Genomic DNA, 18,201 nt, shown 5'->3' on the forward strand with positions numbered 1-18,201 from the left:
TTAATTTCTCTTGTTGGAAAGCCAAATCTTTCTCTCCACACCAGAGCGGCTGCCTGCAGCGGGCTTTCTGTTTGCTTGTTTGCTGTAATGCGTGAATCCCGTTGTGTTTTAGGTCTTCAGTTAGGGTTTAGTTAGCTGCTGAGCATTATTCTCAGGGGAATGGACCCGCCCGTCTCTGTGATGCCACACTTCCCCCCGATGCCAAGCGTTCGAAAGCTGGGCTGCAGGTTTTTTCTCCGTTTAGTATTTGACAGTTTCACCCCCCACCCCCCTTCCCCCTTTTGGGAACAACAGTAGAATTGTATCCCGGGTGACCCTAACCCTAACCCCCACCCCCACCCCCAAAAGCACAGCATTTGGGCCAGAACACAGCGCACATCCAGTCCCTGATAGAGTGTGTGGAATGGATGTGAGCTGTCAGTGTCTGTACAGTGCACTCATGAGAACAGACCGCTCTTGAAGGGCTGATCCCGATCGCACGGGTTCGAATCGATGCCTCAGTGGGACGTCCCTGTTCTGAAAGCTTTTGGGAAGGACGGTGACTCTGGTTGGCTATGCCTCATCGCCAGCCACCCAATTGTGATGACATCACACTTCACGCATCCTCACCTTAACCCCGCCCCCCGCCCCCCACCCCCCCCCTTTCCCATACGCCGATGTGGAATTCATACCTGTATGCTGTGAGACTGGAGTGCATTTGGCTGTGGCTTTTCTCCTTGGTAAAATGTAATGTAACGTAATATATATTTTTTGATGAAAACCGAATTTATGGGCAAAAAAAAAATAAAATAAAATAAAAAATGTTATTTTGCAGGTTGCGATGAAATATGTTTGAATCAAAGGCAATAATGATATTTTTGTTATTTTGGATCACCCCAGCATCAGTTACCTCAGACTTGCTTCCTTTCAATAACCCTGCCTCTGTTTGTACCGTGTGTCTCCGAAATGGTGATGTAATCGCAGGCGTGAAGTGCATTACGCAACACGATCGCTCGTTCTCACACACCCCCCCCCCTCACGGTTTCATATGCTGCGGATGGGGTGATTGTCTCAAAAAAGACAAAAAACAAAACGACAAAAAAAAAAAAAAACTGCATTCAAGCGACAGATTTTTAATTTGGATTATGCACGTGTGTTTTACTACGGTAGTGGCACTTTTAAAACTTGACATTTCTACTTTATTACACAGTGACCCAAAGCAAGGAGCCGACGGCGGCTTTGTCTCAGTACGCACACAGAGGGACGGGGTTTGCGGGGTTACGTCCGGAACTCTGTCCTTGCAGTAGGTTGTGAATTGTCGGAGTGAGTGCTTAATGGCAAAGATAGTGAATCCAGATGATTTATTTTTCTAGGGTGAATGGGTTTGCCTTTAAATGCACATTTTCCCCGTTGTCTTTGTCTGCTGTCCGTTTATTGTGGGGAAGTTTTATCTTCTCAAAGGTTTGGACAATCCCAAGATTTAAAGATTTAAAAATCGGAATCCATCGCACGCTGTTTCATCACTGTGTGGATTGGCTTTCTCAAATGTCCTCCATCTTGTCAGAACACGGTCATTTTCCGTGCTTTCATCCGTGATTCGGCCATTTTGTTTTGTCCTGTACAGTCATTAGGTGACTCTTTCTTTTTTTTTTTTTTTTTGACTGAAGTTTAGCCTTCTTTCTAAATGCAGAACCCCTTAAAACAAGCTCAATGTCTTCCTTGAAGTTAGCCGTTTTTGTTTCTCGGGTCGGGTGGGCCCGAATCGCGGGTGTGCAGCCCTGGTCTTGGAGAACCACGGGTTCTGCTGGGTTTTTCTTTTCACTTTAAAAATCAGCAACCTGTTGAGGCCCCTGAAATTAGGTGAGTTAACGACATATTCAGCTGCTTTTACTGAACGAGTGCTGAGCAGCGGTAGACACCAGCAGACCCCGGGGCTCAAGACCAGGGTTTCTGGCCCCTGCCTTAGTCCAGTCAGTTCCTCATAAAGCCTCATGCTAGCATTGCTCTGTCCCTCCTCCTGTGAGATTCGGTTCAATAGAGGGTATTAGTCAGAATTAGGGAATCACTGCTTTTCTCCATCTTGGGACTCTTGACAACACTGCCATTTCTGACTGGAAAGGGCTGAGAGCTGTACAGAAACAGATCTCTCGCACTCCTGTGGATTATAACGTTTGCCTTTGGAGTCATAGGAAACGAGGGGATAAAATGCGACCTTTTTTTTTTTTTTTTTTGATAAATTGTGTCAGAACACATTTCCCCTCACACACTATTTTGGGATAAACAGCCCTTTTTTTGTTATGTGGAAAAGTCATAATTGGCACCGTATGGCCACCGTTTTTGCTTTAGCAATTTCTGTTGAAATGTGTTTGAGCAAGTAAGGGCAATAGAAGCTCAAGGGCAACAGACGCTCAGTAGAAACAGTTTTTCTTTTTTTCTTTTTTATTTTTTTTAAACCCCCCCAATTGCTGATCCAAGATCAGCCAGCCAATCGAGAGACGAGTTCAGACTAAGGCTAGCACCTGTACATGTACTTTAGGAGTCTCGTTTGAGCCTCTACACACTGACAGTGACAATGCCTGCTGACTTCAGGTTCTATTCTTACTCTGGATGACAGCTCAGCTCGCAGTACGTATTGGTGAAACACGCTTAACCAAAGAGGGAGCTTGCAGGACATTCTCATTCTAATCCTTTGGTGTTAAAACAGATGCCGGCTTTTGCTGTCGGACACGTCACAGGTGGAACTGAGAATCCACAGTTGCTGAAAATACGTCAGTTGTCCGGTTCCTTTAAGAAAAAAAAAAAAAAAATTAATGAAACCTCTGTGACTGACGCTGTTGGGTTTTTTTTGTTTTTTTTTGGGGGGGTAATCTCAAGTTTGTATGGAACGCTTGACCACAAGAGCCACAGGTTATATAAAGAGTCCTGTCTCTACACTGAGATCCTTTCCCTATGGTACGTGCTAATCATCCCACAGGGAAATTAGATGGACAGTTTTTACCACTCGGCTTTTGTTTTTTGTTTCTTTTGTTTCCCCCCTTTGCCAGCTGTTCTTCTCTGATCATCAGTGCTGAATGATGTGTGTGTTCTAGAGATCCGGCCCATAATGCAACATTATTTTGTTACATTGTTGTGTCACGCAAAGCAGTACAAACCCTGACAACAGATTCATATCATATTATTATTCTGTGGCCTTTCTGTTCATACGGACTGGATCTGGGACACAGTGGAAGGTCACGGTCGGCCATTTTGCAGAGAAACCCAAGTAGTAGCTTTAGAGTCCCATTTTATCTTTGTAAGTACTGTATGTATGTATTTATGTATATGAGGTACAAAAAAAAGTGTTGGAAAAAATCTAAATGAATTAACATTCATATGTACTGCCTTCAAAGTCTGTGCATTTTATGATTTCTGAATCCAAGGTTTCTGTTACTTGGTCAAAAAGCCTTTTTTTGTATTGTAAAACTGATGCTGGTGGTTTCCTTTTTGTATAAATACAATACTGTACCCTGTTATTTGTTGTCAATCTAGGCTGTAAATTCGAATATTAAACGAATAAAATATTTCAAACTATTAAGCCTGTCCTTCTCATCACACCAGGGTCCAACGAAAGGCCCGAAACAACACCGCCTCCTTTTGGGAGATGAAAGAATATATTTACTTTTGACTGAAGTTTGAAAGAATTTTATTATATAATTTTTATTATTAATCAATATATATCATCCACTATATATGACAGGAAGGACACCTAAGCACAGAGTGGTTTGATTACACATTATAACTTTTTTTTCTTTAAACTTTATTAAGATTAATGACGGAAGAGCTGCACGGTGGATTTTCCTCAATGCTCCAAGATTACATGTGTACAGTTGGCATGGTAGACCCTCTCATGGTACTGTTGTAGGGCGCATGAAGATCGCTGGGATCAGACTTGGCCTTAATAAGGTTCAACGGACAGTTCAGAAGCAAAGTGAGATCATGCAGGAGATAGAGATTCTCCCATTGCCTAAATATCGATATTGGAATACAAAAGTACGAAATCCAATCGTACTTGACCCCAGGTCCGAAGCTCTTTTCAGAGTTCCGGAACATTAAGATGAATCGCAGATACCCTGGCAGTCCTTCCTGCCAGTTTAAAAATAATCGTTCTGTGTTTCAGCAGATTTGGCGGCCTCTTATCAGAGCGCCTTGCAGGGCTCGCGTTCAGGTTGAGTATCTCGCTCAAGGAAACAACAACAATGGCCCGGCCTGGGAGTCGAGCCAATTGCATCAGAGCCGCAAGGCCAGTTCTCTTTTAGCACTTGCGCTACACCTGCTGTTTCTGCATCACTCCGGAAAGGACCTGTTACACCTACCTGCACCTTCCCCACTGAGCGCTAGAGGTGGAAATGAGGTCACATGGGTTGATCTTTTTTTTTTTTTAAACGGCTGCTTTCTTTCATCTTTTCATTGCAGGCAAGGACATGTGCAGTAATTACCGCTAATTCCGAGACTACATCCAGTCTCTCACGAAAGTTTAGACTTTTCTACTTAAATCTTTTGTGTTTAAAATTCATATAGACATTTTATTTTATAACTGAGGTTATAGGTGTCTCAAAAACAATATTTGTAACAATGTTTATGGTGCTTTCTTGGCCAGGTCACTCTTTAAAAAGAGATTTTAATCTCAGTGAGACTTCTACCTGGTTAAATAAAGGATATATATATATATATATATACATATAAAAAGACTCCTCATAATTCATATGAAAACTGTCTTAATTTAAATGAGGACTTTGTGAAACCAACGCCTGACTGATTGCTGCTGTTTGCTGTGCTTATATTTAAATCCCAGTAGCAGAAGTTCAAATGGTGCCCCCACCCAAAATACATCCGAGGTGTGGGATACGTGCTTTATACGTACGCATTTAGCAGACACCCGTAACCAGAGCAGCTTACGCAAGCGCAATGTTCAGGGATTTAAAAAAATAAAATAAAAAAACTAGAAATTTTCCAGGGGGGGAAGGTATAGTTCTAAGAGTAAATGGAACAAGTGCAGACTTGACTGACAGCTATCCCGTTGAACATTAAAAGAAGGTATATGTACGTGAGCAAAACTACCCAGATGGGCATTAAATTACCTTACACGAACAACAGTAAGGAAGAGGCTCACAGTTAGGGCTAGGTTAAAAGTGTTAGAGAAGGGTTAGGGTATAGAAGTCATTGCTACAGTCTGAAGTCCGCGTTGGAAGAAGGCCAACGTGTCTTCTGTGCACGGGAAGCTCATTCCACCACGTCCTGTACATACTGATGAGGCTTCGGGGTTCAATGTATAGAACCCTGACACACGGATAACAGCTCTCTTTCATTCATTCCCTCCCGTATTGTGCTGACCGGTGAGCTCCCAGCCCCCCTGGCCCTGGATGGCTGCGCGCTGCAGCCTTCAGACGTCGTCTGACAGCGAGAAGGCCGGCGAGCGCAGAGGGCGCATCGCTGTTACCGAGGGGACATGTTTGCCACGCCGATCACCTGACTGCAGACACGCTGCTGGTCTGACTGAGCGCCCGTTTGGCAGGGACAAGGGCACACACCAACTGCGCTGATAAGAGTTTCTACACACAGTCTGAGTCTGTATATGCATACTGCCTAGCACCAGGGGGGTCTATAATTGTATTGTAAGAAAATAAAATGCAGGGAAAAGTATTTTCTGCCTAATGAGAGCCATTAACAATGTATTACTGACATGCTCAACTAACACTTTTACTTGGATTCAAATTTAAAAAATAAAAATAAAAGGTTTTTCCTAATGAACTTAAATTTTAGGTTAGTGAGATACATGCTCTGTGGTGACCTTTAAATTACATATAGATTTCCATTTTTCCCCAGCCACGTTTAGCCTTATGGCTTGATCCTGACGCAGTCATACCCAGCTCTCTCAGCTCCTGCAGTCAAGAAGGTCTGAATTTTCCCTCAACTCCAGTCAATCTCCTCCTGTCATGAACACCTGGCTTCTGGGCTTTCTCCTGGTGTGTGAAGGGGGCGGGCCTTTGCCACGCCTCTGCTCTCCGATTGGCCAGCCCTCCCAAGCAAAGACAAATATTTTCCCAAGCCCAACCTACCGGTCGGACCTGCCTTTCCGCTCTACAGCTCTGGAGCGCAGATCCAATGGTGAAGTGCAGGAGCTGATTTTTTTTTTTGGCTGGGCTCTACTTCCACCACCCCCCCCCTCCACCCCACCGACAGGGAGACACAAATAGAAGAGGAGAGTAGCAACACATGTGCTCTCTCTCTCTCTCTCTCTCTCTCTCACTCTCTCACTCACTCACACACACACACACGCGCACTCTCACACAGGCACACGGAGCTCAGGAAGAGGACTGCTCAGCACCCGCCTTCTCACCGCCTCGGCCCATCCTGGAGGACTCTGAACTCGGCTGACGGTTTCATTTCGGTTCGGCCCGAACGGGGACACGGGGGAGATCTGCGTAAGCCTGCAAACCGCGCCCCCTCCCCCCCACCCCACCCCACCCCACCCCCCTCTCCCTCTGATGGGGAGAGAAGCCTCCCTGCTCCCGGTGTTCCACTTCTCCCCTGGTCATGGGTGGCTGCCACAGCTATGGTCGCACCAGGAAGGCAGTCCCCTCCAAAAAGAGAGTGGAGTTCTCCGACGTCGACGCGCACAAACTGTGAGTAGCGGCCGCCGCCTCCCCAGCGAAAGCGCTCTCTCTCTCCGCTCCCAGCGACGCAAGCAAAGGCTTGTCCTGGGGTCTGTTTCTCAGAACTTACAGGGTACAAACGTTCCGCTTAACGGCAGGACATTTAATACTTCAGCGCCTTATCGGTTAGAAACTCTGTCTCCCTGTGAGGCAGCGTGCAGAAGCTCTGCTCTCTCTGCGCTACTTTGTGTTTTTTTTTTGGCGAGCTGGATTTCGCTTGGCAGCTTCTGCTTCCCTCAAACATTCTGTGTTGCACAACAACGGAGAAAACAAGCTCCGCGACGCCCCGGCGTTTCCAGGGAGAGCGCGCTCGTACCCCCGGGGCTCTCACCGAGCGCCTGACCGGGGGGGGGGGGAACCTCGCAGCGCCGTGCTTTCTGCACTCGGCTAGGGGTCGGAAACCAAACGGGGAGGGGCGGGAAAACAAAACACTAAACGCAAAAAGGCCAGGCAGTCCTTCAGACGTCAAAAGCGACATCGATCCAGGTTTGCGCCAAACTTCCCCCGCTCCTGTTTTTTTTTCCGCCGCTTTCCGCCGTATCTCCGCGAGGCGGAAGGGTAGAAACGCGGAGCGCCCGCTCGCTCGCTCGCGCGGATGACTGATTAACGAGCTCCCTGCGGTTTAGATAAGGCCGGCTCGCCCCCCCCCCCACCCCCCCAACCTCCCGGGTTCCAGCGAAGGGCGCATATTTGTCCGATCGCATCAGCCCTGGCGAATTGTTTTTCGGCTGCGATGCATGGGAGTGCTGGCTGAGGCTGGAGGTGGGGGGGGGGGCGGGGGAGTGCACGCACTGGGGTGGCCCATGCAGGGGACCTGGGGGGTGGACTGGGGAGGGACGCTGGACTGAGGGGTCGAGGAACGCTAGAACAGCCAGTACAGAAACGCACAGCATCCAACACCCACAATCCTCTCTCCGGATCTCAGGGCTGCTCAGATATGTGCTGGGACTATGACTGTGGCTTTCTGTCAGGAGGGGCTTTTTAATAACCTGATTCAGGGAATCTTTGTCTGTGAACCAATTTAGCTTCGCCTTCCCCCAGTTCTTAGAATGCTATTGGGTTCAAAGGAACTGTAAATCACACATGATTATAGCCTTACATAAGGGAGGGTGGAGAGGTCCTAGTGTGTGTGTGTGTGTGTGTGTTTTCTGAAGAATAAATGAAATTGGGATCAGCCTCCATGTTTTTTTGGGTTTTTTTTTTTTTTTTTTTGGTCTGTCTCCCAAGTCGTAATTCAAAAACCCTCCCAGCTGACAGTGTGTGTGTGCGAGTGTGTGTCTGTGCAGGACAGGCACCTGTGGAAATGTTGCGCAACTTCACACGTCGGGTAGTTTGCATGTGCTGGTGTTTATTTTTTTCCACGTTCGGGAGAGCTCCAGGAAAGAGGCCACAGCTTGACGTGAGAGGCCGGGGGGGGAGAGACTGGGGGGCCGGGGGCTGGGGGGCACGGAACGACAGGGGTATCCTTCATCTCCATGGGAATGACAGACAGACAGACAGACAGACAGGACAGACGAGGCGTGAAAGTGCTGTTGTCATCAGCAGCCACCGTAACCTTCCACGCCATGAGCGGGTTCCACAATCCATCACTGTGGCAGGTGTTTTCACCCAACCGCTCCCCACCAGTTCAGACACGGCATCGCTTATCCCCTGGTGAACGTGGAGGAGAGTGCCTTCCTCAGTTTGCATGGAATGCAAATCCGCTCGAGATATCCCTGCGTGTGGAAAAAGCATCCCAGTATGGCAGTGCTTTCGAGGATGGAAAGGAACACACACACGCACAGATAAAGTGCTGCGAAGCGTTAATGCAGTGTGGCTCCAGAAATTTGCATTTCTAGGAATGGCATCCACTGCTGTGTAAACAGTGTGAGCTTGTTTCTCCACTCAGTACTGCTATCCCGCAGGAATTCTGCACAAGCCCGGTCATCCCCATGTAGGGAAAAACAATAATTTATTACAGCACAATGGAATACACATAGGGCTGCTGGGTGGCTATGGCTCATCCTCATGGTGCATAGATGATCCCTGTGGTCTGTTATCGAATCCGGACTGTGCCAGCAGCTTCTGCAGGGCGACACATAATTGCCAGTAGCATCACCAAGTGGTGGGGGGAAGGGGGGGGGGGGGTGGGGTTCAGTTGGCCGGGGTGACTGTGTTTTGTCAAAAGCTGGTCATTCGGGGGAAAACGGTCTGTTTGTTCATGTTTCAGAGGGCAGTGCGTCCTTGTTTACCCGCTTCAGAAACCACCTGGCATGCAGGAGAAACAAACGAGGAAGAAGCACTGAGATATTTTTTTAGTCGTATTATTTTATAGCAGTACAGTTATGAATACGAAGCCTGTGAATTCTTGACCTGATACCCACAGGGGGAAACTGAGCACTGAGACTTGCTGCATGAGTATAAATATACCAGGCCAATCTGGAGAAAAGGGTAACATTTTAAAATAGTAGAAATACAAAACACACTCAGTACTCACACACTGCGCTTGGACCACAGCTTTGATACAGCCGAGCTGCATTCCATCTGGCAGGCAGCTTTAGAATGTAAACACCTCAGACTTCCATGACAGAACCTCCCCAAAACTCACCGCTACCCCCGTCTTTGAACTGCCGATGGAGGGAGAGGGCGGACGGCGTGCACGGAATCTTTTCCACAACGATCCTGAAATAGCATCCGTGCACCGCAAATACAATCACAATCAAACCTGCTTCAGCATGGAAAAGGCCAGGGTCTTCCTTTGGCTGAGGAGATTCTAGATTTTTTTTTGTGGGATAAACTGCAAAATAAATACTAATATTTTTATTGTGACGGCGGGTGCCAGTTGAAATAAAACAGCAAAGTAAAATATAACTTCCACACACTCTCTTCAAATGTCAGATTACGAGTTCAGGCCAACACACTATATATATATATATATATATATATATACCTGACAACTATAAACAAGAACTTTTCATTCATGTGTAGGCTGCTCTGAACACTGAAACCTCTTTAGTGCTTTAGTAAGATTGCTTATCACAGTGCTACCTGCTGACCAAGCTTTCTTTGAGAAAAACTGCCCTCTATGCAACAAAAAGGTTAATTTAGCTAACTATCATCTCTCCTATAAAGATAACCGAAGAATTATCATAAATAACGACAAAAGGTGGATAAATCAGAGTGAATGTGTGGGTGGGGCGCTCGCGTACGAGCATTAAACGGTGTAGAAAGCCGTTTGTGGAGATGGAGCGTTATGGCTCGATGTGCGCGCGAGCCTTATCTGCACAGCCAGCTGGGCGCTTTTTACGTTGCCTCGAGTGCGCTGACATTTTGGAGTCGTGATCCGAACGCATTTATGGAGAACCGGGTGCTTTGAAATACCGCTTCGCAGACGACGCAAATTACCTCCATTTACGTGATTTCTGGCCTCGCGGAATGCGCTATTATGCGCTGGATGACTAGCCTAGCGTTGCCTGTTGAATTCAAAGTATCTGAGCCTCAGGAAAGGAAGGAAGCTTAATTTGGTCCTGCATGTATTAATTTATAAATATTTAGTATACAGAAAAGAATCATATACAGTGAGTTCCATAACGTCTGGGACAAAGCAATTAAACAATGTGGTTCAGGTGCAGATTCTCAGCTTTTATTAAGGGTTATTTTAATATATTTTGGTTTTGCCATGTAGAAATAACTTTTATACATATTTCGGGGTGCCATATTGTTTAGGACAAATGGCTTCAGAGGAGTTTCTGATTAGTCAGATGTGTTTAATTGCTTTAGTGAAAGAGTGAGATCTTTCAGTATCTAGTCTTGATTCTAGATGAGACCTAGTATCTTTCAGTATCTAGTCTTGATTCTGGATGAGACCAAGATTCCCTTGTATCAGAGTGATAACAAGAGCTGAGGCCAAAAGGAACTGCCAAAGATCCAATGCAAACAAGGTGGCGGGGGTGTTACCATTTGGGCATGTATGGCTGCTACATGTACTGACTCAATTACATCAAGTGATGGTGTAACTGCTGACAGCAGCAGCAGAAAGAATGGGACAAGCGATTGGGTGCTCTTCTTCATTGTGGTGAGAATTATTTGGTCATAAACAGTAGAGGACTTCCTTGGCCCTGTATGATTGCTCAGCTCATATTTCTCAGCCTCATAATGGCTTCCTTGACTTTCATTGGCACAACGCTGGTCCTTATGCTAACAAATGCTAAAAACAGACCCCAAATGCAGTAAAAAGCTTAGAATCAGGACTAGAAACTGGAAAACACGTTTATGCTTGCAGTAAAAAAAAAACAAAAAAAACAATTGAAGATGCCAGACTAATCATAAACACCTGTGAAGCCTTTAGTCCCAAACGTCTTGGCGTCCAGAAATGGGTCGGTTGGGGGAGGGGGGGGGGGATGAGCTACGTATAAAAAGTGCTGTTATTTTTTATTTCTACATAATGGAACAAACCACCAAAAGGTGATTCTATTAGTTTTCATGGATTATCAAAATTGTTATCAAAAACATTAACTCCCTTTGCTATCACAGAGATAAACAGGCAGCCGACGATAATTCATTTACAGAAGTAAACTTTTTTTGTAAAAAGGGGGACATGAACCAATGCACAACAAGCAGACAGGAGCACAACGTGTTCCTCATCTCACTGCGAACAGAGCAGGGCAGAATACATTCTGCTCTCGTTCAGTAACGCTGCACAAGGGCATTTTCCGCACGGCCTTCAAACATAACTACAATGACTACACGGAACAGAGGGAGGCCGTGGGTTTTGCAAGCGAGATTTTCCCCTTTTTTACTACGTTTTTTTGCTTCAACCTTTCACTTTGGCGCTGACTGTGTCCTTGGCGTTCGGTCAATAATTGCACCGCGACTTACTCGCAAGGTGCTGAATCATCATAACCATCGAGTGCTCATGGTGACGGTGATACTTTTTCCGGCTTTTTGTTTTTTTCTTTCTGACGTGGTGTCCTTATATTGTTGCTCCCTGACCTGTATATCTCAGCAGTGTAGCCTATTGTGTTGCATTGTGTTCTAGTTCCACAATACCTCTGTACAAGCCAATACTTCACATAATTCACAAGTACTACAGCACTATTTATATAGTACTATTTTTATGAACAGCTTTCTGGTGCCTGACAGCTTCTGTTATAGTGGGGCTGGTCGGATATGGACGGAACACACACCTTAGTTTTTACCTGATTTAATAAATCCGTTACCTCATACTGCTCATCGTACATCATGTGAAGCCTTCAAATTTTACTGGCGTAGAGCAACGAAGCCTCAGGCTGTAGGTACCTGAAGTTAGCTGTAATAGGAAAAGGAGGATTTCAAATGAAACCCTGCTCCAATGGGCCACCTGACTGTTGTGAGGTCATAATAGTTGAAGTTCCACATTGCATATTGAAGTACAGTATCCACACATCCAAGATGCCTGACCCCAACACATGGTGATCTGACTTCCTTCCTTCTCCCCCTAGAAAAAACAACAATACCCAGACTGTCCCTTACCTGGTGGAGAAACCGTACCTGCTGCAGGGATACGTTTCGGAGGGCATCGCCGACATGGACATAGAGACCCTCTCCGCGCTTCCAGTTGGACTCGATGAGGCGGAGTGGATGGCCACCAACAGTGAGCGTGCAGTGCTATTAGGCTATGTGTCCATGTCTCCAGTAGTAAACAAGGAAGCAGAGCTCTGTACTGGGGGGGGTGTCAGTGGTCAGTGCCAGAGAGCTAGTAGAAATGTCTAACTCCCCGCTACCCCAATCGACCTGCTAAATATATCCAACTGATGTATCAATGTTTGGCTTTACTTATAGATTTCTCCTTAAAAAGGTTGTGTAGATTCATTTATACTCAGGGTAACACAACATTTTACCTTATTAATGTACAAAATTGGGGGCTTATAACAAAGGGAGAAGGGTTTGGGTAGAACGGGGGAAAAAAAGGATCTGTGATATTCATGAACACACTTTAAATGAGGACACACATAATCTGCAGAGATAAGTATCCCCTTAGAGCTGCTCAGCTAATCCATATAACTAGTGGTAGTTTATTGACATATGTAGCTACCCTCCTAGGGTTTTCGATTCAGAAGAGAGAGAGAACATTCTGCGTTCTAAATCGATAAAATGAGATACTGTGTATCTCGTGGAACGGTGTTGCTTATTGCTGAAGCACAAGGTCTTTTTGGACAAGCACAGCGTTACATTGTACACTGGCGAGAGTGGACATTGGGATACTGGAATGCTGTAAAGTAGTGGTTCTCAACCCCCTGTTCCTGGAGATTTACCATCCTGAAGGTTTTCACCCCAACCCCAATTTGACAGACTTGATTCCATCGTTGAATTAGCAGCCCAAGGAGGACTGTTGAATGAGGTGTGCTCTGTTAGGGTCGGAGTGAAGACCTACCGGACGACAGATCTCCATGAGCAGCATTGGGAACCGCTGCTGTAATGCACATTTCCATTTTGAAAAATCTCATTTATTTTTCCTCTGTCCTTTCAGCCATCGCCTTCTTCAAGAACATCAACCTCTTCTCCGGCGCCGTGTCGGAATTTTGCACCACCAAGACCTGCCCCACCACCAGGGGCCCCGGTGATGTGTGAGTATCGTCTTCCTGCGGGAACATTGGCCCTGGTCCCTCACACACAGCTCTGATAGGAGCCCAACTGAATCGGCCCCTTGTCGAGGACACCATTAAGTCGTCTATGTGACCTGCTCTGGCCTGAAAACCTCTCCGTGAGTCCAGGATGGGAATGATCTGCTCGAAATGATCTACATATCTGCATGCCCAGAGGGCATCCAGCACTGCTTCAGCCCTGGACCTGAACGCCTGAATACACCTGAGGGTCTCTATTAGCCTGGCAAGCTGTCCAATGCACTGTCAATTGCAACAAAAAACAAAACGTCCTGATATCTGTGCAGTAACAATTGTGAGGATCTATGTGCATCAGTTCATAGTTCCAAGCTTGAAATTAATTTAAAGCGTTTGTAAAAAGACGATACGCATTTGAAAATGAAACCACGTGGAAGTCAAACTTACTAAGCAGACTTCAAGTAAGAAGTCCACTTAGTAATTCTGAGGGTGATCTATAAGCGATTGGCACGTCCAAAGAAACGGTCGTTTCATTTAGAACGATCTTTGTCATGTTGAGATGACGCATTTTACGTTTCGCACGCAGGACGTACTACTGGAGCGACGAACAGGGGAAGAAAGTGAGGTGTTCTGCCCCGCTCTACACCGACTACACCATGTCCTACATCCACGAGCTGCTGACGGATGAGGACGTGTTCCCCACAGGTGCAGGTGGGTGACAGTTCTAGTTAAGCGGACATCCACAACGCCTCTCATCTACGAGTATTATTTATGATGAGTTATTTATACATTATTTATATTGTGTATAGTTGTGACTGTATGCACTGAGGTTCTCTCGTGTGGTTCTCAGGTACCGCTTTCCCCAAAGGCCACGTGTTCCTGGTGCAGAGGATCTTCCAGTACCTGTTCCGCACGCTGGCGCACCTGTACTGGGCGCACTTCCGGGACGTGGTGCGGATGGACATGCACCCGCACCTCAACACGCTCTTTGCGCACTTCGTCACGTTCGGCCGCGAGTTCCGGCTGCTGGAGCCGGCCGAGACCGCCCCGCTGGAGGACCTCATCTCCGCCCTCTGCTCGCATCACCGGTTCTGAACCACACCCCCCACGGAGAGCAGGGGGGGGGGGTACGGGGGTCCGAGCGCCTCCCCTACCGCAGACTGAAAAAGGGGCAGGACTGTTGAGCCTGGCCCAGAATCCCTCTCCCTCTCTCTCTCTCTACCTACCCAGAGAGCTGGATCTGAACTCGTCGGTCGATTGGTTCGGCCTCTCCCCCACGCCCGTCTTCTCCCTCCCGTCAGGAGAACGTGATTTGAGGAAGGAGAGAGATGGCCATTCCAGAACTTGATCACGCGCCTTCACTCTGCATAGCCAAAACGAGAGGAACCAGAAGACTGAACTGCAAGCAGGCCACGGTTCATTCTGGTCTGACTGAACTACAAGCAGGCCACGGTTCATTCTGGTCTGACTGAACTGCAAGCAGGCCACGGTTCATTCTGGTCTGACTGAACTGCAAGCAGGCCACAGTTCATTCTGGTCTGACTGAACTGCAAGCAGGCCACGGTTCATTCTGGTCTGACTGAACTGCATGCAGGCCACAGTTCATTCTGGTCTGACTGAACTGCATGCAGGCCACGGTTCATTCTGGTCTGACTGAACTGCATGCAGGCCACGGTTCATTCTGGTCTGAAAGCCTACCCCAGAAAGACCTGAGAGATCACACACATCTACAGGACCTCAAAGAAAGCCGTGGTGGTTACGTGTCACTTACCACATTTTAAACTCCCAACACACCCGGCGATACTGGCTGTGCGTAGCCATTCATGTTCACTCATGCATTCATACATACCTTCACAGAGTCATGCCACACTGATGACACGTCCCCGACACGTAGACCCGAGGTATCTTAGCGACGGGGGTGGTCAGCCAACCGAAGGACAACAAGCGCGTTGGTGGACTGCGTCAGTGGGGAAGGGTGATTCAGAACTGCAGTTCCGTGGTTGGCCACAAAGTGAAAGGAATTTGGATTGTACCTTGGACTGTACCAAGGCGGGGAAGGAGATGGAACCCCCCTGCTCACAGCAGCTTGAGTCACTCCAAGTTTTGCAATAAGAAGGTTACATTAGTTTGCGCAGACCACAGTGTTTCCTGCTAAGCACTGTGGGAGTCCCATCTCTCTGGCGCATCCACTACAGTCTCCCGCCAGTGAGGAGGGAGGTAAGGAGGTGACAGGCAGCAGATCGGAAGATTACAGCGTGTGTCGACACCGAATGCCACAGCTGACCCAACTGGATTCTCCTGCCGCGACGCAATTCGCTCCTCTTCCTTTTTTTCTGGTTCCAGGTGAAAAACAACAAAAAAAGAAACGCCCATCTCCGTTCTCTCAGGTCCTGACAAGTCACATACTCCAGACCCAGAACCATCCCATGGCCTGCTCCTGCGCGTGGCCCAAACCAGAAACCCGACCCCTAGCACCACACCCGTACCGTCGTATGTGAATTAAGTTATTACCATGTATAGTGCTTTTTCAGCAGGCGTTTGAAGTCTGAGCATTTGAATGTTAAGAACCATGTCATAAATGAACACCTAATACAGTATGTACAGTATCACAGTATCTTTTAAAATTGTACAACAATAGTACACAGGCAGCAACAAAAAAAAAAAAAAAGTTTGGTTTCTATACTGTACCATTTCATAATATCTGTATCATCATATCTATATCTATATCAGGAGCTGAATGAAATGTGGTCAGCCACAGCAAGGTTAACTTTTAATTTGCCGTTGCTTTTAATTACTTCTGAAGTGTGCGAAGTAATTTCACAGTTGATCTCGCAGCAGATGACCCCGTGGCCGTCCACTTCCTTGGAAACCACATTGCTTTGAGCTGTAACTGCATGCCATTTAAAATGGTCTGACAGACAGAGCATACATCTTGTTTTCTGTCAGTTTTTACATCGCAGTAATACCTAGCGATCCAACTGCTTTAGCACGACTTAGCACGTCATATTTTCACGCATTCATAATCAAAATCCAATCGCAGTGGAATTTCTGACCCCAGAGGCCATGCAGATGAATGTTTCCATATGTGAGGCATTTTTTTATTTTAATATCTGGGTCTGAATGATACAGGAGATGTCAGTGAGGGACATGAAGAAGAAGTATGAGCGAAGCATGTGACCTCTGAACTGGATTCTGATCTTTGAGTGCATCAGCCACCAACCGAATGTACCCATAACCACTGATCCCAAATGCAATTTTACCATGTTGAACTTGGGGGGGGGGGGGGGAACTATTAAATAAAAGAGAGATTATTTTCTATTTCTGTGAAATATTCACATATTAGTTATTTCCTGAATGGTTAAGTAAAAGGTAACCCTTAGACATTCCCTGTTGCTTTGTGGTCCTCTGACCTTTTAAACTATCCGGACGGGCTGATCTCTTGTGCTGTGCTTGTCCCCAACCTATCCTAGTGAGATAAGGATTCATGCGCAAAGTAAATAACTCGTTGAGTATGTGTTCTGCTCCCCAAAAAACAAGGTCAAATCTCACCTTTCAAGGTGAAAATATATAATTATGGTTCTTATATATTATATATCTTTGGACATTTCATTAAAATTTTACAAGCCACTAATGGAATGAATGCAACTGAAAGTGAAACTCCACATTAATGCTCCTTCATGCCACTGGAAAGCACGCAAAGAATCCCATCCAGTGGTCGCGTCTCCCCCCAGTGTGAACTCTTACGGTCTCAGTTTAAAGGTCAGAGGGATGTTTTAATGCCACAGCAATGTGTTAGTTTTTTTTCTGAATGCATACCATGCATCACAAACCCAGGTTTAAAAACATGAGCCAACCGCATGCAGACGAGCACGCGTGTGGGTGGCAGACAAGCAGAACCTCACACAGAAACACACAGACAGGCAGACGCTCGCCCACAAATGTACACACACACACGCCCACAAAAGTACACACACTTACACGCCCACAAACGCACACACACTCACACGCCCAGAAACTTACACACGCTCACACGCCCACAAATGTACACACACACACGCCCACAAAAGTACACACACTTACACGCCCACAAACGCACACACACTCACACGCCCAGAAATGTACACACACTCACACGGCCACAAGCGTACACACACTAGCACATGCGCATCATGCACCTAACACTGTCCGCACACAGGTTCACACAAAATCACGGCAACACTGGAGATATTTAAACCCAGGATGTTTGTTGTTTAATCCTAAAAAAAATATATATTACATGATTGACAACATAACCCGGTTCAGGAGATTTCTGGAAAAAAAAAAAACAAGAAAAAACAAATGTACAAAAAAAAAAAAAAAAAGAAAGAACACAAGAAATATGAACTAAACAAAAAAAACCTAAAAAGCTGGAAATGATACTCTGACTTTGCTGTTGAATGTTATAAGAATGGGAATAATTGGATTCTCTAATATTAACGGTAGCAGATAAAACTGCAGGACATTTTGAGACATTTATAAATGAGATCGAACCCTTGGACCCGCCCCAGTCACGGGATCACCCGGTTCCTCAGCAGCACCCAGTTATCGCTACGTCACAGAATGCTAACACCCCCCCACCCCCACCCCAAACCCCACCCAACACTACTGCCTCACTTTCACATGAACGTGTATAAATGGACTACTGTGTTAATTATCATTCTTTAAGCAGGTTTTACTTTTTTTTTAAACAAACAAAAAGTAGCAGTGTTAATTACAGAAGTAAACAATGGCACATGTTGGATTTCTACTTCAAAAAACAAAGTGAAGTTAAGAGGGCGATGACCTTCTACCTCTCTCCAACCTTCTTACACTTGAAACGAAGTTAAATAAATTAATACCATACGTTACATAAAAATCTGAATTGTATATACAAGCGGTGGCGGTCGGGATGAACATCTGCGTTCGGTGACTGG

The 18,201-nt window shown here is 46.2% G+C and overlaps 1 protein-coding gene across 1 annotated transcript; it reads left to right on the top strand.

Moving 5' to 3' along the window:
- The first annotated feature begins 6,184 nt into the window (after positions 1-6,184).
- LOC135258849 (MOB kinase activator 2-like) lies at positions 6,185-17,628 on the top strand. Its single transcript, XM_064342491.1, has 5 exons — positions 6,185-6,641; positions 12,131-12,282; positions 13,159-13,255; positions 13,836-13,960; positions 14,100-17,628. The coding sequence occupies exons 1-5, from the start codon at positions 6,553-6,555 to the stop codon at positions 14,342-14,344; spliced, it is 708 nt and encodes a 235-aa protein (XP_064198561.1). The 5' UTR covers positions 6,185-6,552; the 3' UTR covers positions 14,345-17,628.
- The last annotated feature ends 573 nt before the right edge of the window (positions 17,629-18,201 follow it).

The sequence above is a fragment of the Anguilla rostrata genome, chromosome 7 (assembly GCF_018555375.3).
Source record: "Anguilla rostrata isolate EN2019 chromosome 7, ASM1855537v3, whole genome shotgun sequence".
NCBI lineage: Eukaryota > Metazoa > Chordata > Actinopteri > Anguilliformes > Anguillidae > Anguilla > Anguilla rostrata.